Here is a 21,524-nt window from a genome sequence, read left to right as displayed (position 1 = left end):
CCTCCGGTGCCGCTGGCTGGGGCTGTGCGGGTTCCGCGACGCCCTGGCCACTGCTCTGCTGAGCTCCCATAGTCTGCGAGAAGAGAAGCCCTTCAGGCCTAGGTAGAGGCAACCCCCAACTAGCCCTTTCCCGACCCGCCCCGCCCAGCCCAGCCCAGCCCTCACCTCGCACAGCCGAACGCGCCGGAGTCTCGGAGCCTGCCTCAAGCGTTGGGAGGAGCCGGCGCAGTAACGTCACCACGCACCGACCTCGCCCTTCGGCCGCCCCAGTGTAAACTAAGCATTTTGGGCGGAGGCGGGGCCCAATGAATACGGCCGGCCAATCCCGCCCCGCGCCCCGAAGCCCCGCCCCGCGCGCAGCCAGGGACCGACGGCGCCGGCCGCAATACCCGGCCCTCCGGCGCTCCATGCCCTGAGAAGTGGACAGTTCTTCGCCCCCCACGCAAGGGAGCCAGCAACCAACATCCATCTTGCGTCAGACAAGACTGCCCTGAAACCAGGTGCCCCAAAACTCTCACAGGGTCTTCCTACCAGCCCAGGGGAAAGTTGGAACAGTCTCATCCTTTGAAGACCAGAGAACACTGGGATAGAAGTTGGGTGAAATATGGAAGAACTACAGTAAAGAGTGTTCCTTCCTCTTGGCCCAGGATGTATCTTTCCACCCTGATGATGATGGAGAGGGGGATGCATGTGTGGAGATTGGGGACCTGGGGTGTGTGTGTCCATCCCATCCAATATTCCCAGGACCCTGGGACAAACTGCACACAGGCTGAGGTCCCCAAACATCACATTCAGAATGGCCAGAGGCAGCTGTGCTTTAATGGGGTGGCAAAAGACAGTAGAATCCTCAGCCAGGAGCCACAGGGCCTGACAGCCAGCAAAATATAACAGGTTTTTGGAGCAACGATGGATTTGGGATTTTGGCACAGGTTGAAAAGGGCCTAGATGCGCAGCCACTCAGTTCCAGTGAGCTCTCTGCCACCTCCCTGCCAGCATCTGGTACAGACTGGGTGGGGCATGGAGAGGGAGCCAAAGTCCAGAGTCAGGAGCCCACAGAACAAAACGGAAGGTGACTCAGGTGAGGCTGGAGAGAGAGGAAAGAGCATTGTCAGCAGCTGTTGCACAGAGCACACCTCACCCTCCACTCTCAAGGTGCTTTCCTCCACCCTCACGCCTGAGCCTTTGTTCTAGCTCAGCCCTGAAGAGCCACACTCAGAGCCCCACCCAGCCCCATTCTGGTTCCAGGTTTGACTGCATTCATCAGTCACAGCCCAGTCTAGAACACTCAATGCTTAAAGACTGAAAGTAACTCCTTCCCCACTCAGGTGGGTCAACTCACTCAACAATTTATTCAAACTGTTATTGTTCATAAACCAAAGCCTCAGAGGACAAGTTCACTGAACATCAGAGAAGGGAACAAGGGGGTGCAGCAAGGGGAAGGGATATGCCCAGACCACAGTGCTCCCATGCCAGGGCTGGAGCCAGGACTCTCCCTAATTATTAGTGCTAACTAAATATGAAAGGCCATGAATACCAGGCAGAAAAAGAGATCTGCTGGCCAGGCATGGTGGCTCACGCCTGTAATCCTAGCACTATGGGAGGCCAAGGCAGGAGGATCGCTTGAGCTCAGGAGCTTAAGACCAGCCTGAGCAAGAGTGAGACCCCATCTCTACTAAAAATAGATAATAATTAGCTGGGCAACTAAAAATAGAAAAACTTAGCTGGGCATGGTGGCTTGCACCTATACTCCCAGCTACTTGGGAGGCTGAGGCAGGAGGCTCAAACTCTTGAGCCCAGGAGTTTGAGGTTGCTGTGAGCTAGGCTGACACCATGGCACTCTAGGCTGGGTGACAGAGTGAGACTGTCTTAAAAAAAAAAAATCCAGATTGTGATTTTGATGGAATACCCCCCACCCCCAACCAGGTGAAACATTCCTGTAGCAATCTAGGGTCTCTTCAGTGTTTAAGAGTACCCTTCCCACCTTCCCTCAGCAAACAGCTCTCTCGGCCCTGGGCTGCTTGCTGGCTGAGGATACTGCAATACAAAGAAACAAAAACTGCAAAATAATGTGGTCAGTGATGAAATAAGAAAAACCATAGGGAAGGTTTGCCTAGATAGGGGACACTGAGGTGAGTCTTCAAAGATGAGGATTAGCGGATGCTCATGAAATATTTGCTGACTGTGTCCTGTGACTGCTCAGCAGTGTGCAGATACATTCTCATACAGAAACCTACCAGTATAAACACAATATAGCTCCCATTCTACATGGCATCTTTTCCCCCTACCCTCAAAAGTCAAGTGAGCCCGTTGCCCTGGGCAGAAGAGAGGAGAGACCACCCCCACATACCTGTCAATGAGGGAATCCCGCATGCTGGTGGCTATGGTGCTAGGCTGAGCTTCGTTTAGCTTGAAGACACTCTCCACCACCGACAGCTCTGTGCTGGTTGTGTCCAGGCCACAGAAGGCACACCAGTCGTTCACTACCATCCCAGCAGCAATCACCTCACTGCCTCGGTTCACGGTGCCTGCCTGCCAAGGGATGGGCTCATTGTGGGTCATGGCACCAAAGTCTCTCCCCTCCCTGATGAGGATTCTCCCCAAACCCTGCTCCCTGACCTGCAGCCCCAATCCCGAACTGTGGCACATTAATGACCCAGATTCCCAAACACTAGGCAAAGGGATCTGCCTCAGCAGGCAACAGGGGTCAGAGGACAGGAATGCTTACCACAAGGGGGACTTGAAGAAGAGAAGAAAGCTCGTCTTGGTCTTCAATTGAAGTCTTGGGGTGCACCAGCCCTCCTTGATTGCTGAAGACACAGTAGCTTCCTACTAGTACTTGGTCAGCCACTGTCTGTCTGAAGACTTCCACTTTGAGCACATCAGCCAGGATTTCTTCTGTCTCCTGTCAGCCAAAGGTACTATATTCAGGTCCCAGAACATACAGGCCAAAGAACCAGAGCTCTCCATGCCCGGAATCACCCCAGCTTGGCTCCCCTGAGTCCCTTATTTCTCTGCTATGTACCTCATATGAAAGTCTCACCCAGAGAAAGGAAGGAGTACAGCTTAGAGCAGAGTTTAGGCCAGCTCCGGAGCCGCTAATATCCATGCATGCTCTGAATTGCTGGAGGCTAGTCTCCATGTCACCCTTTCCCCTCTAACCCACAGTCAAAAGTTCAACTATCAATCACTTATCCTGGCCCAGGCTGCAGGACTGGATGGGTCAAACTTCCGGATCCTGAGGATTAATACCCTCCCCAGCTTCTTTCTGACACTGATTACACCATGAAGGCCTCCATTATTATTCTAATGTGTGCCTGAAATTCCAGAGGCCATATATAAAAAGAAACCACAAGAGACACCCCCAATTCCTGCCTATTAGGAAAGAACATGGGCCAACCACTGAGTAGGATAGTCCTATGACTTTTGGATGAAGTTGGGCTGCCTCACCCTGTCCAGGTCTGGGTGGACCAAGGCCACATAGTCATTGCAGGTTGTGACATTGCCCAGGGCTGAGAGCCGCTCTTCTACCCGCCGGATCTGCACCGAGTCTGGGAGGCAGTTGCGAATATGTTGCAGCTCTTGATCAGTGGTGTTGTTGGGCACTAGGAGACCATGCCTGTTCCCTGGAGAGACCCAAATTGGAAGATGGGGCAAAGATGGACCATGAATATGTAGGATGTCTGCGGAGCCCTAGGGACTGAAGATACAACCAAGCCCAGCCCAATCATCTTTCCCAGGAAAATTTTAGGCCCAGACCCCAATCCTCCAGCCCAATGACCCATTCAACATCCAGGGGGACCAGGGGTCCCACTGGGTAGGCCAGAGATGGCCCAGGAGTCTGTCCCAAAAAACCTTGCTCATGTTACCATCATCGACCGGGGGGAACAGAACTAACAGGAAGGGCTCCTGGCATTAGTTGCACATTATGCAACTAAAAAGTTGAGCCAACGCTACGCATTTACAAAACTAGCTAAACTTTTTAAAAGACCATCAATGTCAAGTGTTGGTAAAGATACATGGAGCAATTGAAACTCTTGGACACTCTGATAGGAGTATGAATTGGTCAACCACTTCAGATAATTATCTGGCATCATCTACTGCACTGAATAGTTACATAACGTGGCTCTGCCATTCCACTCCCAAGTTATATACCCAATAGAAATATGTACATATGTTCACTAAAAAAACAGCTGCACTATTCCTAACAGACCAAAGTGAAAACTACCCAAATGCACACCGTCAACAGAATGAAAGAATACATTGTGGTATGCTTACATGAAACATATACAGCAACAAGAATGAACAAACTACAAATAATGAAAGAATACATTGTGGTATACTTACACAAAACATATACAACAACAAGAATGAACAAACTACAAATACATGTGACAACTACGGCTAAACCTCTGCCTATCCTTGCAAGGCCACAACTCAATTTCTGAACTCGAGTTACTACCATCATAAAATACATCAAGGGCCAGGCTAAATTCTCCCTTGTTCTGTCAGAGCTTGCTTCAAGTCCTAAGGGCATGGCTAGAGATCAGGGTGTTTTAACTGAAAACGAAAAGAAAAAAAAGTAAAGTAAAAAATAATCAGACTTCTGTATGACCTCAATGAACAGAACTAAGTAACAAGGAGTGGCAGATCAAACAAGGAGACAGATCCAGCTTAAAGAAAGGACCAATGGTCAGAGTCAACAGTGCTGAGAGGCAGGGAGGTAGGATAGAGATGTGGTAAGCGGACTTTAGGATTTAAATATAACTGACCAGGAGGACCCAGAATCTTAGCTAGTCCTTTTTATAGAGGCAGAAACGGATGCTCAGGAGGAGGACGCAACTTGCCCACAGTCTGTGGCATGGGGAGATGAGACGCAAATCCTCCTCTAAACTAGGTGTGGAACTAGGTGTGGAACTTGGTGAGTCATTTAGGCTGAGTCTCAGCTACCTCATCAGTTAAACAGAGCCAACAATCCCTACCTCCCAGTGTCTTTGTGAAGAAGGAATGAGAATAAGAGTGAAAGCAATTAATGTTATTACTATTATTTAGAAGCCTTTGCCAGAGGTTGCTCCCCGATCTGCTGACACTTAGACTGCGTACTACCCAACACACAGATTCTACAGTCCCCAGAGATAATGGATGAAAGCCTGGAAATTCCTAAGTCACTACGGGTCCCCTCCAAGGGTATGAATAACGTACTTGGAGGCTCCACTCCCTCCCTCGGCGCCCTCAACCTGTCTTACCCACACACATGCGCCCGATGATGCGGCAGCCGGCGATGGATGCGTGCACTACCGGGATGGTATCTGCGAGCTCGCCCTCGAACACACTGTGGGGATATGGACTCGGTGGTCACGGGGCTGAGGGGCCGGTACCCTCACTCTGTCGAAGTTCCCGACTCCCCTCCCCGCCACCGCAAGCCCCCGGGCTCCCGCCGCACCTGTAGAAGTTCTCTGATCCTCCAATGGCCACCAGGCAGTAGGTGTTAGTGAGTTTGGCAAAGCAGCCGATCTCACAGTTGTTCTCGAACGACGCTCGGACCGCCATGAGGCTGGGGGCCACGAGGCAGGGAATTAGAGTTCAGGGCCGGTGGATCCCCTCCCAGGTAACCCGACCTTTCCCCCGTTTGGCCCCGCGGCAACCTCGCCTTTCTCGGCCTCTCAGACCTTGGGTCCCGCCCACTGGGCCCCTCTGGCACTCTGGCCCTGAATCCTCCAGCCCCCACTCCTCCAGCCCCGAGGCCCGGAGCTGATCCTTCTGGTCTTCTGTCACACCAGCTCACCGAGTAACCACAAACTCCACGCGCCACAACAGAACCTTCGCCTCCCTGAAAATGTTTCCGTTTCCGGCTCCGCCCAGGAGACTTCCGGGAGGGTCGGCCCACCCAGCCACGCATGCGGCCCCTCTACCTCCAGCCTCTAGGAGGACTCTATGGTTGCTATGGTCCAGACGCGGCCCCGCCCCCAGCTTACGTGCGTGCATTCATTCATTCTTCATTCAGGACCTTTTTAGGAGCTACAATCGACCTAGACCAGCGGCTTGTCGAAAGTGAAGCTTGAAGGAGAGGCGGAGCCAGGGGTGTCTCGCAGAAGATGGGTTGATGATAGAGGTATTTACTGAAATGAAGCCACAGGAGGAAGGGCCGGTTTGGGGATGAGTCCAGCTCCGCTGTGCCGGGCAGAAGTACAGATCTGGAGCCCAATCTCATTCTTCTGGAAATGAGGAATGAGATTAGGGGCTGGAGCCTGGGGTGGATGAGGTCACCCAGGGAGAGAGTGTCCAGGAGGGAGAAGTGAAAGCAGGACAAAGAAGCTGGGCAAGGAGGCGACACCAGAGAAGTAGAGGCTGAAGAAGGTATTGGAGAGAGGGGAGGATGGATGAAGCAGGGTCTTAGAGAGAGGTCGGAGGGAAAGGGATTCAAGGTGGGCAAGGACGAGAGTGCTGACTGGCTTCCACGATGTCTCTTGCACGGCCTTTATCACTCACTCAGCACCACCTTCTGCCCCTGGGATAATGGTGACAGACAAGGGCCTGGCTCTCTTGGACAGTATGAACTTGGTACACATTTTGTAGAATCTACAAAAGCCCCAGGGCTCTCAGAATGTCACAGTGAGAGCAGAGAGGCCTTGGAGTCCCTGGTCTCGCCTTCCCCAAAAGCACTTCTTTGGCCATTCATTGTCCTCCAGGGTGCCCTCCATAATTGGCTCGAATGATGCTCCCCCCGTACCCCCAACGTGCCCATTTCATAACTCTGCATAGCTCAGGATACACCAGGTTGCTGCTGGGTCACAGTCATGTCTGCTTTTATTGATTTGTATCATGTGTACTGTTCCAGGCAGGCGGTGAGCTCAGGAAAAGGGCTCACAACCTGTTACAGCCCATACTTCAAGAGACACTCAGCAAGATGAGGATAAGGATGATGATGAGGGGGTTTGTGTGTGTTTGTGTCTGAGTATCCACATGCTCCACTTGTCCTCCCCAGTTCACTTCACTCACTCAGTCCTCTCTTGGACATCTCTTCACCTGGTTCCCTCTACCAAAAATTCCTCTAACTTTCGCCTCTGTCTGTCCAAAACCTCCTCATGCTTCAAAGCCTGGCTCAAAGGCTGCCTCCTCTACATAACTATCCTGACCATTCCACCATCTCCACTATTCTCTGCCCTTTATTTTCTATCGCCCTCTGTCACTGTTTAGCCTTTAACTTGATACAGCTCCTTGTCCCCTGGGTCTGAGTCTGATTCATTTGTCAGCCCTATGGTATGCCCTGTGCAGGACTGGAAACAGCTTAGGTTCAAGAAGATACTGGTTGGGGGATGTGTGTGTATGTGTGTGTGTATGCATTTGGGGTTATGGGCATATTTATAGTTTGTGGATCCTGAGGGGGTCTACAGTGTACACTAAATGCAGGTATTTTGTGTAGCCATTCGTTTAGCCAAATGACATTTATTGAGTACCCGCAACTAAAATTCTGAGTGTTTTGGCTTCTCACATGGACCTATGTGTACTGTGTGTGGCTGTGGGTGTGCGGTTTGTGGATGTGTACCCTGTCAATGTGCTGTGTATAATACATTGAATGGGCATTTGGGGAATTTCTGTAATGTGCATGTTTTGTGTGCAAGGGGACATGTGAATTATGGATATTGTATCATGTCTGTGCAAAAAAGACAATTTTCAGAGCCAGAAAGACACAGGTCTAGGTCCCTACTCTGCCATTTACTTGGACTCGACTCCAAGTAAGTCATTCAAACTCTCTGGGCCTCAGCTTCCGCATTTATAAAAAAGGGGGAATAACATCTATTATCCTATAATTATATACCTACACGAGGTCCATCTTGTAGGATGTTGTGAGAATGAAGAATGAGAAGTAGTACCTGGTGTGAAGTGCCTAGCATAGAGGCATGCAATAGACACCCAATAACTGTGGGTTTCATTTCCCTGTGTTTGTGTGTGTGTGCAAGCAAGAATCTTCAGCCCAGAGTGTGTGTCTGACATGGGCTTCTAGACACCTCCCTTCCTCAGAGTTTGGGACCTGAGTAAGTTCAGAGTCTCAGTGGATGGAGGAGGGACCTGTCCTTGCTGGAAGCAGAGTTAGGACTCAAAGCGACTTCGGAGCAGCTTGAACTTGGACTTGTTGTATTTAGTGATGAGGTCCAGTTTGCTGTGGCCCAGAGTCAGCCGTTTCTCATCTCTAAACAGGTCATTGCTACTACCATTGCGATGGCCACCTGTGGGACCCCTAAGGCCAGGCTCAGGCCCCTGCCTGGCACCCTGCAACTGATGATACTTGGTGATGAGGTCCAGCTTGCTGTGGCCCAGAGTCAGCCGCTTCTCCTCAGAGCCCACTCCAGCCATGCGAGCAGGGCTTGGTCCTGGGAGACCACTGGGCCCAGGCCCCTCAACCCGGAAAGGGCCAAACTTTGTGATGAGATCCAGCTGGCTGTGGCCCAGGGTCTGGCGTTGCTCACCTGGACCCTGCTTGGCAGGCCTGGATGAGGAGTTGGCTTCAGGGGGCGCTCTGGAACCCTGGGCCTTGGGGTGCTGTACCAGGAGGTCCAACTGGCCATGGCTATGGTTTGGGGACAGCCTCCTGTCCTCTGGGACTTGATCACCAGGCCTGAGGGAACCTGACTCAGGGGTATCCCCAGCACCCTGGGCCTGGGGCAGGATATCCAGCTGGCTGTTGCCCTGGCCTGGGGACAACTTCCTGTCCTCTGGGGCCTGTTCGCCAGGCCAAAGGGAGCCTGAGTTTGGTGAAACCCCAAAGTCAGGGTCTCCTGCTTCTCGGGCTCTGGGGAACGGGACAAGAAGATCCAGCTGGCCATGGCTCTGACTCAGAGATGCCTTCTTCTCCTCCACTGGCTCCAGGGCTTTCCCAGGTACCCAGCGACCTCGTGGAGGGCTAGGCTCCTGGCTTCCTGAGACCCCATTCTCTGGGAGCTGGGACAGAGCTGGGACACCCCGGGAGAAGTGGAGGAGGGGGCGGGAGCGGGGAAGCAGAGGTGACCCCACTGCCAGGGTCAAGGGGCTGGCGCTATTGTGGTTGAGGGCAGGAGAGGACTGGGACCATGGGTATGCCCCTAGCTTGCCGAGGTTGGCCCTATAGAGCCCAGGAGAGGAGCCACGGTTAGGGTCTGACAGTTGGCGGTGCAGGGAGGGCTGGCCACTCAGCTCACGGTGGGCAGGGCTGGGGGACGAGTGACCCATGTCACTGCAGCCACCGCCTCCTGGTAGAGCGAGGTAGGAGGAGTGGCCCATGAGAGGTGAGCGCTTGATGCTGCTGAGGCTGGTGCTGGAGGGCAAGGAAGACGTGGGGCTTGGGATGCCAGGCCGGAAGGCCAGGGCCTCTGGGGGAGGACGCAGTGCGCGGGGAGACAGTGGATCCTCACCACCACAGAAGCCCTCCACAGGCCGTGACTCGGCATACAAACAGCGGAACTCTCGGTCGAAGTCTTCGACAATGCGGCCCCTCAGCTGCAGCACCATGCTGGTGTGGGCCTGGCTGCAAAGCCAGGTGAAGCTGGGGGCAGAAGGTGGGGTCAGGAAGCTAAGTGCAGGACCCTGGGGCTCAGCAAGGGTCACAGCCAGGGGAGTGTACCCAGAAACTGACCCAAACTCCACCACCATGAGAGCTCACAGTGACAGGGGCAGAGCTCCAACTCCAGAGTCTCTGCTTGTCCTAGCCCTGCTTAGCAGACTTGGGCACATGGCTGGCCTCTCAGGGCCCCAACTTCCCCTTCTGTAAAATGAGCCAGGGGGAGGTTCCCTGAAGCCCCTCCAGTACCAACATGCAGTAGTTATTTTCTATGCCAAGGGCATTAAAGTAATTCTTCCACTAGAGTGACCTCCTCCAGGACTGACTTGCCCCCCATGCTATCCTGAACCCTGACGATGCCTGGCACATGGCAGGTGCTCAGTCTGAATCTGAAGGGATGGATGAATGGAGGGAAGCTCAAAGCTGCTGGATCCCAGGTGCCCTAGTCAGCACAGCCCCAGGCCCCTCTCCCCTCCTTCCGCTGCTCACCTGTAGCTGCCCGCCACCACCTGCTCGCAGTCGATGAGGATGAACTTCTCCAGGGCCTGCCCGGTGAAGCGGCGGCCTGCCTTGCTGCAGTATGTGTCCCCACATGTGCTCCGTACACGCATGTTCTGGGCCAAGGGTGGAGGGAGGTTGGGGTGACCTTAAGAGAGTGGGGCTCAAGCCATGTCTAATGCCCCATGGGCGTAGATAGCTAAGGGAGCCCAGTCCCCCACTCCCACTTACCCCCAGTGCCCACTGACCATCCAACTGGCTCCCCTGCCCACCTCAACCCCTGGTTACTGTTCCTGGTCTTCACTGACCAGCAAGTGCCCCCCATTGAGGTCCATCTTGTAGCACATCTCCAGGAAGTGCCTCAGGTTCTCCTGGGCCAGGAGGAGGTAGACGGGGACACCACGCCGGCTTGAGGCCTCCATAAGGTCACACAGAAGCTCCATGTCGGTGAATACATCCATTACTACAGCCACCACCTGGGTTAGGGGTGTGAAAACTCAGCCCTGCCCAGGGCACTGCCCACAACCAGCCCAGCCCAGGGCAGGGGACAGGGGCCCAGGAAAAGAGCACTGGACTGAAAATCAGGAGGCCAGAGCCTTCAAGAACAATTGAAACGGAAGGGCTTTTAGCAATGACCCAGCCCAGGGGCTTTTAACTTGGGCATAGGGAGATTTGATCGTCTTGAACCCCTAGCTGTTTGAAAGTTTCTGTGTGCATTTTTCTGTGGTATGGGTGTTTATCTGTCACCAGATCCTCAAAGATGTCTGTCGACCAGCTATGCTAGTCCAAAGCCTCACTCTACATTGAGGCCCAGAGGGGGACAGGAGTCAGAACAGAACCCAGCCCCAAATCCCAGGCAAGTTCCTGTGCTCTCCCTGTTAACTCTAGCCCTTGCTCTGACCCAGGCACTGTCTGTCTGAGGCTCCCATCTTAGGGATCAGAGCTGTAAGCCAGTTACTGGAGTCTTCAATGCTCTTTCCCAGCCCTGCCTCAGTTTCCCTGTGAAGCTACAGAGGTCTGCTGTGAAACCTTACACTCACAGACTCCCTTACTTACTTACATCCATGCCAAGTGAACCAAGTTTCCTGCTCAGTTGAGGGCTGGGCTGGGGCTTGTGCCCCCATCCCACATAAGGGGCAGCCTCAGAGAGGCCCATGAAACCCCCCTGGCACCTTCAAGCCCCCAGTTGACAGTTCTTCCCATTGCCTGTATCTGCTGTGAGGATTTCCTCTCCCAGGCAGGGCCAGAGCACAGCATCCAGCCCTGGAGGCAGACAGAACTGAGTGCAAACCTGGACTCTGCTACTTCCTAGGGATACAGCCTCAGGAGAGTCACTTCACCTTGGGAAGTGTCAACTTCCTCATCTGTTCAATGGAAATAATGACAGCTACATCTCTGAGTTACGGGGAATTAAATGCAAAAATGCTCAATACACAACAAGCTCAATAAATGTGCCTTTCCCGCTGCCTTCTTGACAAATGAGGACATCGGGCTGCAGGGAAAGGTAGCATTCCTCAAGGTTGCTCAGAGTCTGTGACAGCCCAGAGCGGGAGCCTGGCTCCTAGCCTGGGGTGCAGGGGTACAAATGGGGGTGAGGAGGCAGGATGCCCTACTTCACAGCGGAGGTTTGCTAGGGGTGGGGGGAACAAGGACAGGCAGGAAAGATCAAAGAGGCAGGGGTGACGATGACAGCAACAGCCTCACTAATAACCCCATTCCCGATGCCAATCAGGCCTGGCCCTCCCCTGCCTGGGGCACAGGCAGGCTTGCCAGGGAGGCTCTGGAAGTACCGGTGGGATCCCAGCATCCTGGCTCTTGATCTCTGCAGCAGGAACCTAACCCAACCTCAAATCCTGCCAGGGATCATCTTGTCCATTCCCCTGTCTCCTGAGTCAGAGGCCAGGGCTCTAGGAGTGAAGCCATGTTTATGTGGGGCTGGAGCTGTCGCAGGTGCTGCCCTCCCCTACCTGCCCTCCCGGTTCTCTTTCTCCTGCACCGCTCCCCTTGGCTGAGCCCAGCAGCCTCCTTGGTTCTGAGCTAAGAGCCCAGCTCCAAGGCCGTGCTGAGGAGGCCTGCACCCAGCGCCCCTCCCCTGCCTCAGGCGGCCCAGCTGCAGATGCAGTGCAGGAGGGCGAGGAGCCGCTGGGGACATGGGCCAGCAAGTGGGGTCCTGACTGCGGCCCAGGACCTGAGTCAGAGACCCCTTCTCTCCCAGAGCGCTGAGCTCTGTTCCACCAACTGACTGGACCTCCCTCGGTAAGTCCCAGCCCCTCTCTGGCCTCAGTTTCTTCCTCTGTGAGTCAAGGAGGTGGCTCAGATGTTTTCCACGGTTGGAGTTCTTAGTTTTGGGATCATAAAACTTGGAGAATCTGATGAAGGCCATGGACCATCTCCCAAGAAAGATGTAGTGAGAACCCCTTCCTCCAACAAGCACAACTTCCTGTGCATTTTCAGGGGTTTTGTGGAATACCGGAGGCCTGTGCCCTGTTCTATGCTCATGCATCACGTTCTTGAGAGCAAGGGGTTGCCAAGGTAAATAAGACAGGTGCCCACCCTCTAGGAGCTTGTGATCTAGTAGTGCCAGAGGTTCAAGTCCCAATTCTGTCCCTAAGTTGCTGTGTGGCCTTGGGCTAGTCCCTTTTCCCTCCCTAGGCCTCAGTTTCCACATCTGTGAAATGAATAAAGAGATGAGGCCCTTACCGTGCGAGCCTGGCTGAAGAGGAAACGCAGCAGGTCCTTGATGTTCTTGGCCTTGTCCCTCTGGAAGTGGACCACGGCCTGTGTGGGGCTGAAGCCCGTGGCCTGTGGGACCTCAGGCCAGCCCAGGTCCAGGTCTGGGGGGTCTACGTCAGAGACCATGGGGAAGTAAGTGCCTGAGGTGACTTCAGAGAGCAGACTGAGGCAGTCAGGCCCCGAGGCCTCTGGCCCCCGGACCTCGCTAAGTTCAGGGCTCCCACGCACATGGTTGGTCATGTAGTCAATGTCCAGGGCACTCAGGAAAGGCAGCTCCCGCTCCTCAGAGATGACCCGCAGGTAAGCAGCCTCACCTCGCTCCAGGAGGGCATCAGCTGCCAGCCGGGCCGCCTCGCTGTGCCGCAGCACCAGTGGGGAGCTCTCCCGCCACCATGGCTGCTTCAGCTCCTCCACCCGACCCCGCAGGGGTCCCGCCATGCCCTGGGCTCCCAGGCCCCCAGGTCCTAGGCCTCCGAACATGCCTGCCCACCTGGCTGCCTCACCCACCAGCAGGCCCCATGCCTGCACACTGCGTTGGCTGCAGCAGGAAGAAGCTATCAGCAGAACCGCCTCCTGCCTGCGTACTCCGTATGTGGCAGGGCCCCCAAACCGTTGCCACCCTAAGTCAGAGGCATGCTCCGCCCCATTGCCCCTGGCCTCTGGAACCTGTCAGGTCAGCCCCACCTGTCTGCCTGTGTTGGGACTCGCCTGCCCAGAGAAGCGGCAGTGCCAGGCCCTTAGTGCCCACTCCTGTCTGCCTCCCCTCCTGTCTCCGCTTCTCCCCTGCAACACCACCATATGGCCACCAAGCTCCTAGCAAGTCTCCAAATCCTGACCTTCCAGGGTCCCATGGAGGTTAGATTACAGTCCAGAGGGGCCTGTGCCTGCTCAGGGACACACATACATGCACACACACTCCACAGTGGATGAATGACTCAAGACACCCAGGAAAAGACATGAACACACAGGCAGGTATGCTGACTGACATACTGACAATTGACCAACATAGACTACAGGCCAACACAGGCAGATCACATGTTTTGATCAAACATATTCACATAAATTGGCCCAAACACTAATTCAGAGACTGGCCATAACCCCAAACATACCATGATGGGTAGCACACCTGTTGGCCCACATGCATACAGGCCCAAATAAGAGCTGAAAGAGTGTCATGCTGAACCACCAAGGACATCAATACCTGTCTCTGGGAAGGGGAGGAGGGGAGAAAAAACAAAATACCTGTCTGTCCCTCATCCAGGCCTCTCTTTGCCCCCACAATCACCCTGTCACTCTCCACGATCATAACTGGTGCTCACAGCCCCCTGCCCCACCCCCACCCCTGCTCAGATGCCATCCCCCAAGGATCTAGAGCAGTGGCTGTCACATTACACCCCAAGAATGGCTGGGAAGTGTTAAAATACAGATCCCCTGGGCTCCACCCACCCCACCCTGATCCAGGCTGGTCTGAGGAGGCGGTTAGAGCTTGCCTTTTTAACAGGGGCCTGGTGCACCTGGGGCAGTGGGCTGAGGCCCACCCCTGAGACATGCTGTTCCAGATGGAACACCCTCAACTCCAGGGATGCTCTTGACTTGGAGGGGGCCAGACCCCAGCCTTCCTCCCCTCCTCTAAGGCTGAGTATTAAAAGGTTGAAAGGTTATTTCAGAGGATGGGCAGGCGCACTGTAAGGTCAGGAGGCAGATAGGGTCAGCAGGTTTCTGATCTCTGCCCCAACAAGGGACAAAGTCCTAGGGCATGTACGGTCTGTCCTCAGAAGGATGGGCGACAGGCTTTGCCCTGGAGAAGGGGGTCAGCAGATGGCAGCTGCAGATGGGGGGCAGGCCTGGCAGAAGTGGACACCACCTTTCCTCAGAGGGATGAGGTCCAATGAGGACAGCAGGGAATGCAGGAGACCTAAAGCCATGTCTCACAAGCCTGTTTAGTAGTGACTGCACTTGGTTTATCTGGTCTGTGATCATGTCTGGGATACAGGTTCTTCTGTGTCCACAGAACTTTGCACATGCAGTGGGGGTTAGGAGGATTTAGAAGTTCCCTGAGTTGAGCTGGAGCTGTCTTTGAGAAGCCTAGAAGTGAAAGGCCCGGGGGCAGTGGGGAGCAGGGGGGGGGGGGGGGGAACGGGTAAGCCACAGGCCAGAAGCTGAAATGCTGGGCCATCCCACCCTCTCCTGGGTGCAGGGGCAGAAATCGGAGCACCAGTCATTCTAAGGAGGCCCTTCCCTGGGAGTGGGGAGGCTGTAGGAGGGGTAGGAGGTAGAGTAAACAAAGCCAGCCGTGGGAGGGCAAGGAGGCTCTCATTAGGGCCTTATCTCCAGATTTGTTTGAAGGGGAGAATTATGCCCTTATCTGGGTCGGAAGGGGAGGGAGGCATGTTAGTGTGTGATTGAGTTAACTGTATTTATCTTTCAGTGTGTAAGTCTACTTCATGGTACATATATTTGTCTGTATCTTTTAATTATGGTAAAATACACATAAAATGTGGCATTTTAACCATTTTTAACTGTGTACTTCAGTGGCATAAGTACATTCAGTTATTGTGCAACCCTCACCACCATCCATCTCCAGAACTCTTTTCATCTTGCAAAACTAAAACTCTGTACCCACTAAACACTAATTCCCCATTTTCCCCTCCCTCAGCCCCTGGCAGCCTCCATTCTACTTTCTGTCTTTAGGAATTTGACAACTCTAGATACCTCATTTAAGTGGAATCGTACAGCTTTATCTTTTTGTGACCAGCTTATTTCACTTAGCAGAATGTTTTCAAGGTTCATGCATGTTGTAGCATGTGTCAGAATTTCCCTCCTTTATAGGCTGAATAATATCCCATTGTATGTATATATTAATATTTTGCTTAGCCATTCATCCACTGATGGACACTTGGGTTGCTTTCACTTTTTGGCTATTGTGCATAATGCTACTTGAACATGGGTGTACAGATTTGGCTCTGTATTTTTGTATACTTCCTTCCATGCCCAAGTTTGTACTAGATTCCATTTTTGTAAATTAAAAAAACCCACTGAAGGCCGGGCGCGGTGGCTCACGCCTGTGATCCTAGCTCTCTGGGAGGCCGAGGCGAGCGGATTGTTTGAGCTCAGGAGTTCGAAACCAGCCTGAGCAAGAGCGAGACCCCGTCTCTACTAAAAATAGAAAGAAATTAATTGGACAACTAAAAATATATAGAAAAAATTAGCCGGGCATGGTGGCGCATGCCTGTAGTCCCAGCTTCTCGGGAGGCTGAGGCAGTAGGATCGCTTGAGCCCAGGAGTTTGAGGTTGCTGTGAGCTAGGATGACGCCACGGCACTCTAGCCGGGGCAACACAGTGAGACTCTGTCTCAAAAAAAAAAAAACAAAAAAAAAAACCCACTGAAGACTGGTAATTTTATATGATTCAACTAAATATATGTACATGCACATATGCAGAACTGTACCTGTGCATGTGTGCCTGCTTGGCTATCTGTTAAGTACCTAACTGCATATCAGTGTATATGGACCTGTGTGTGCATGAGTGTCTAGGCAGTGGGGTAGTCCTGGACTCTAACTAGGGACTGCAGTACTATGTGTGTACAGGGGGCTCAGTTAAGAGAGGCAGGGGTGGGAAGATTGAGTTGAAGGGAAAAGGCTGCAGTGGACATTCTAAAGATAACAGTGTGCAAATCAAATCCAATCCCCCACAGCGGCAGGACCAGCTGCCCCTCCCAATGCAGCCCTCCCTATGGGCAGAGTAGCCTTGGGGCTAGAGTAGGGGTGATGGCCCAGGGTGATGGGAGCCCTCCAGACAGACCCAAGCCCAATCCCTGGCTGCAGCCTGTTGGGCACAGGCCCCTTAATGACTATTATTAAGAGGAAAAAACTATTTTCCTGTCCAGGAGGTGTGTCAGATGCCTGCCTGGCTTCACTCAACCATCCTAGGGGCCATTTAGTCTTGTCTGTTGTCTTTCACAAGCTGAGTGGCGCCTGGGCAGGTGACTGTTGTGTGGGGGTGGTGGGAGCAGAGGCTGGCACCTCTGGGTCAGGGGAGACAGGATTCCAGCAGAGGTGCAGCCAGGGCTGGTAGGGGAGCCAGAGAGTGCCCAAGTCCCTTGCATCAAGGCAAAGCCACCTAAGAGGCAGAGATACAAGGGGACGAGTGGTAAAGGATGAGGAAGATTTCAAGAAGTGCAGAGTGGCAAGCAGGGCATTCCTGGCTGGAGGAAGAGTGCAAGGACATGTCCAAGGAAGGAGGGTTGGGGCTGTGGTGCAGGGAAAGACGCTAATGGGAAGGCCATCTGGAGCCATACTATGGAGAGCCTTGAGGCCTTGCTAAGGTGCGGGGCTCTTACCATAGAGACGATGGCACAGAGGGTGGGAAGATTCCGGAGTGGTATTTTTGGATAACTTGGAAGCAGCCTTGATGGGGAGAGTGGCCCAAGGCACCAGCCTCCCAGAAGACACAGGTCTTCAGGAGGTCACTATTCTGAGGTCTTATCTCATCCTTATACCCCAGGGCTGGGGACACAGGGCTGGTCCTACGCAGGGGCTGTGGTTGTGCCACTGGACTGAGTCAGACCCCCTGGTTGGAACATGGCTCTGCCACTTAATAGGTGAGATGCACAATCACAACTTCCCTGAGTCACAGTGGCTTCATCTGCAAAACAAGACCAACACCACCTCCTTTACTGGGTTGTTGTGAGGAATAAATGTGCTAATCTATGTCAGGTGCCTGACTGAGAGTAGTTGCAGCAGCTCAGCACATGCTGAAGTCCAGAGTTTTTGCAGTTGTGAAAGGGCAGGGGCTCAGTGAGGGCCTGAAAACCAGTGAAGCAGCAACCAGAGGACCCTCCTCCTCTTCAGTCTCCAGCCCCTTCTAGACCAAAGCCTGGCCCTCAGACCTACATGGCCCAGGGCCACAGCGGTGGAATGTGGCTGGTCCCAATACTACCTCTGAGATTTGGCCTCTCGTCCCACCCCTGCTCGCAGGAGGCATAGTCCCCTCTCCCCTGTGCACACACAATCACACAGATGAGCACTCACACCCCTCTAGGCCCACTGGGCCACAGGGAATGAGAATGTTGGCATTCTATTTAGGAAAGGCGTTGGGTCTGGGTCTAAACTGTAGACACTGCGACGATGGGGTCTCACCCTTCCCCGCATTTTCCCCCTACCCCTCCAGCTACCCATCCACAACATCCCATCCCAGTGGGAGACGTGTCCTCACTCCTCATGATTTCATGAGGGGAGGGATGGTATAAGAGGAACACTTCTGCATCCTCACTCACTTCTGATTGGTGACTTAGGGAAGGAGCTGGGCTCAAGTCTTTCTGGATTTTTTTTTTTTTTTGGTTCTGCTGTAGGCAAAGGTAGCACCTTCTCCATTCATCTACCTACACAGTAAACTTACAGAGGAAGGAGGTCCTGCCCCTGCAAGCAAGAGATCTGCCTTTTTGGAGGAGGGGAGGATATTAGCAGCTTCATTTGGCCAGCGAGTGAAAGCTTTATCAGTAATATTGGTAAAGCCAACGTTTTGATGTCCATCTGTCTGTCTCTTATGTCTTATTTCTCAATTCATTCTGAACTGGGAGGGGAAGAAAGAGGTATTATGTACTGGCCCCATAAGCCCCCGCTATTGATGCAGCCACCTCTCCCGATCCATCCCACCCCTTCCCTCTGTCCATCCAATCCACCCAACATGGATTTATTGCTTACTTTAGGCCAGCACTGGGGTCCCAAAGATGAGTAAGAGCTGTCTCTGCCCTGGAGGAACTCACAGTTTAGTAAGGAAGATAGACTCATAAATAATTATAAACCACGGATTAAACTGAGGTATAAACCAAGTGCTTAAGGTTTAGATCTTATGACCCATTCTGGAACCTCAGAGGAACCATGTCCCCACCCCCGATCCCCTCAACTAGGCTCTCTCCCAGACAGTGACCTGGGAGGTAAAAGATCACCTTCTGGCCACACGGAGAGAGAAAAAGAGAAAGAGCAGGCCAGCACAGGCCTGTGGGTTCTGGTTCCTGACTGTGAAACCTGGAGTGAGGCCTCTCAGGGCCTTGGCTTCCCACCTGTCAAATGAGATGTTTGGGCTGGAAGTCTCCAAGGGCCGCCTTACACTAACACTGTAGTCTACCACTTGTTGACATCATACATCGGTGCTTGGAGGCTCCCTTCCTGGAGATTCCCCCAGCCAGGATCTCTAGGATTTCTTCTGCTTATTCTCCCCTCAATAGAAAGGAAGGGAGCCCTTGACCTGGTCAGGGTCTGGGTCCTAATTCTCTGGAAGCCACAGAAAACCTTTGACGGGTGGTCAGTACACAGACAGGGATGAGTGGGGAAAGTCAGGGCCAGGGGTCTGAGGTCTGGCCTACCCCAAGGCCAAACCCAGTGGATAAGGTGGACAAGCCATGGTGGACACCATGGGGAGAAGGCGGGAAGTGGGTGAAACCAGGGCAAGTACAGGAGGGCTGCTCCCAAGGGAACAGTTCAGATACTCTGAGACTGTCTTGTTCTCTGCCCACAAACCTGCCTGCTCCACTTCCCTCCCACTTCACCCCAGTGGCCGATAAACTCTAGGGCATTGAGACTAGCTGGCAGGAGTTCTCCCTTCCCCCTCAGCCCTCACTTCAGAAATCCCTTGTCCCCTCTCATCTGTCCTCCCAAAATCTGGTCTCAGGAAAGGGTTCCCTCTGCCCCTCCAAAGCCAGGCCCTTGTTCTCAAGACCAGGGCTTCCATTTCCAGAGGGATCTAATAAGAATATCTAACATTCATGGGAAGTTTCCTTCTCCACCAAGTGCTCTGCATTTAATCAGGCTCTTCCCCGCTCCTCATACATCTTTAGCAAGTTCTTGCAAACTGCCTAGTTTTCACCCGCTCTCCTAGCTCCTGCCCGCTTTTTCTCCATTTCTTCCCAACATGCCGCACTGAGTCTCCTCCTCCTGGAAGCTCTCCTCTCCCCTGGCTCCAGCCCAGAGTCCACCTCTGCACTGGTTCCTGCTCTTCCTACCACCACCTGTGAATGCAGCCCCACACCCAACCCAGTCCCTGGGCTACCTCACCTCTGGGAGCTCATCCAGTTTCATGATTTCTATACCCAAGACAAGGCCAATGTCCTTAGCTCCTCAGTCCCCATTATCCTCTGAGGTCCAGTCCTACCGCACGCCCTTGCCCTCCCTGGGGCATCTCTATTGTCTAAAGTGCATCTTCCACCGGACTGGCTCCCCATAGATGAAACCAAAGTGAAGTAAGCCTCAGAAGACATTAGACTCTTCAGCTTTGCCATGGGGTCACCTTGCACCAGCGAGTGGTTTCTTCTCAGCGCACCTGGTTCCCTATTTCCCTACTGCATGACGGGTACTGTAATTATCACTTGAAAAAAAAAACATAATACAAAGAGGATTCTTCTTTTCCTGTTCCCATCTTATGCCAGAAATCACCAAGCCCTGGCCCCAGGACAGCTCAGTGACTGCTTTTCTTCAGGCTCCACGTGCAGTTAGGCATCAAGTCTGGATGAGGTTTTTCTCTGAAATGTCTCTGGGGTTTGCACCTCCCTCGGAATTCCCACTATCACTCCCCAGGGCCTCAAGTCTACCTGGCTAGATTCCCTTCCTGATGGAGCCAATCCATCCTGCATACCGCCAACGTATCCTTGCTGCCATCATACCATAGTCCTCACCGAGAATACACCGAGATGACGAGTTGTCCAGGCTATCCTCGTTCATGGCCCCATCTGATCTCTGCAACCTTTTCTTCCCTTAGCAACTAACTCAACTGGCCCACTTGAGTCTGAAGAGCTTCCTGTTCTGTGCCTTCACCTGGGCAGCTCCTCACTTCATGTTTTTCTGTCCACCTACCTAAACCTTGCCCGTTTTTATGTCCTGACTTCAGGGTTTTCTGATTTCCAACCCCCTTGTAGTGATTTTTCCTTAGTGTGCATATGTGCACACACAAGCCCAGGGGGCTGAAATATTGCTTTAGGTTTTTTGCTTTTTAATCATAGCACAACTGCCCCCTCCTCCATTTCGAATTCCCTTTAGAGATCTAGAAGCAAAGCCACCTGAGTGTGCATGCAGGGCAAATCTGGGCACTTCCCTCAGCTATAACCAGAGCTTGAGAATACTCACCTCATAGGATGATCACTGGATGAGATAAATGAGATGATAAGTGAAAATACCAAGCATATCTGGCAGTGAGCAGAAACTCAAAAAAATACTGGCTGAAGTAGTCTGGGATTAAATCTCAGTTTAAGATTAAAGAAAAGATTAAAGATGTAAGAAATAACAATAATTTATTATTTTTAATTTTTTAGGTAAAACCAAAGTCTTAGGGGTACTGTTCACTACATTGCTCAGTGTTTCTCATTTGAAAACCTTTATAATGCATTCTTTTCTGACGAGTAGGGAAGACGTTCATTTCTTTTGATAAATAAGAATACTTCCTTTTATGTGACAATAGGAACTCTATAAACTTAAGGCTTTCCTGTTTCCACCTTTGGCCAGGAAGCTCAGAGCAAGGCTTTAAACTCAATTGCAGATCTTCCTGCTGACATGGGGGAGGCAGTGATTTGGGGACAGAGTAGGGGCCCAGGGGTCAGAGATGGGCTGGGGTACTCTTGGCCCCTTCTTACCCTAGATACCTCTCTCTCTAACCTCTCTGAGCCTTAGTCCCCTCACTTGTGTAAAACCGATAATAAAAATGATAAGGACGATACCTATTTGACAGGACTGTTGTGAGACAATGCATTTAAAATATGTATAAATTGGCCGGG

The 21,524-nt window shown here is 52.7% G+C and overlaps 2 protein-coding genes across 2 annotated transcripts; both read right to left on the bottom strand.

The window, feature by feature from the left end:
- Positions 1-790: 790 nt before the first annotated feature.
- EIF6 (eukaryotic translation initiation factor 6) lies at positions 791-5,804 on the bottom strand. The gene is made up of 7 exons (XM_012637657.1): positions 5,783-5,804; positions 5,441-5,551; positions 5,244-5,329; positions 3,448-3,623; positions 2,726-2,902; positions 2,348-2,529; positions 791-1,084 (listed from the first exon to the last, which is right to left on the bottom strand). The coding sequence occupies exons 2-7, from the start codon at positions 5,545-5,547 to the stop codon at positions 1,075-1,077; spliced, it is 738 nt and encodes a 245-aa protein (XP_012493111.1). The 5' UTR covers positions 5,548-5,551; positions 5,783-5,804; the 3' UTR covers positions 791-1,074.
- Positions 5,805-7,985: 2,181 nt separating this feature from the next.
- FAM83C (family with sequence similarity 83, member C) lies at positions 7,986-13,334 on the bottom strand. The gene is made up of 4 exons (XM_012665774.1): positions 12,731-13,334; positions 10,339-10,506; positions 10,022-10,146; positions 7,986-9,517 (listed from the first exon to the last, which is right to left on the bottom strand). The coding sequence occupies exons 1-4, from the start codon at positions 13,241-13,243 to the stop codon at positions 8,089-8,091; spliced, it is 2,235 nt and encodes a 744-aa protein (XP_012521228.1). The 5' UTR covers positions 13,244-13,334; the 3' UTR covers positions 7,986-8,088.
- Between the last annotated feature and the right edge of the window lie 8,190 nt (positions 13,335-21,524).

Source organism: Propithecus coquereli, unplaced genomic scaffold (assembly GCF_000956105.1).
Source record: "Propithecus coquereli isolate 6110/MARCELLA unplaced genomic scaffold, Pcoq_1.0 Scaffold122, whole genome shotgun sequence".
NCBI lineage: Eukaryota > Metazoa > Chordata > Mammalia > Primates > Indriidae > Propithecus > Propithecus coquereli.
Note: the sequence above shows the minus strand (reverse complement) of the source record. Positions and strands in the feature narration are given on the sequence as shown.

Bases quoted from the DNA above. Each gene is read 5' to 3' on its own strand.
- EIF6 (XM_012637657.1), bottom strand. From the start codon at position 5,547: ATGGCGGTCCGAGCGTCGTTCGAGAACAACTGTGAGATCGGCTGCTTT. The intron at 5,330-5,440 runs GTGCGGCGGGAG...ATATCCCCACAG, and splicing joins GGATCAGAGAACTTCTACAG to TGTGTTCGAGGGCGAGCTCG. The intron at 2,903-3,447 runs GTGAGGCAGCCC...TTTGGCTGACAG, and splicing joins TCCACCCAGACCTGGACAGG to GAGACAGAAGAAATCCTGGC.
- FAM83C (XM_012665774.1), bottom strand. From the start codon at position 13,243: ATGTTCGGAGGCCTAGGACCTGGGGGCCTGGGAGCCCAGGGCATGGCG. The intron at 10,507-12,730 runs GTAAGGGCCTCA...CCCCTAACCCAG, and splicing joins TCTTCAGCCAGGCTCGCACG to GTGGTGGCTGTAGTAATGGA. The intron at 9,518-10,021 runs GTGAGCAGCGGA...TTCTGCCCCCAG, and splicing joins GTGGTGGCGGGCAGCTACAG to CTTCACCTGGCTTTGCAGCC.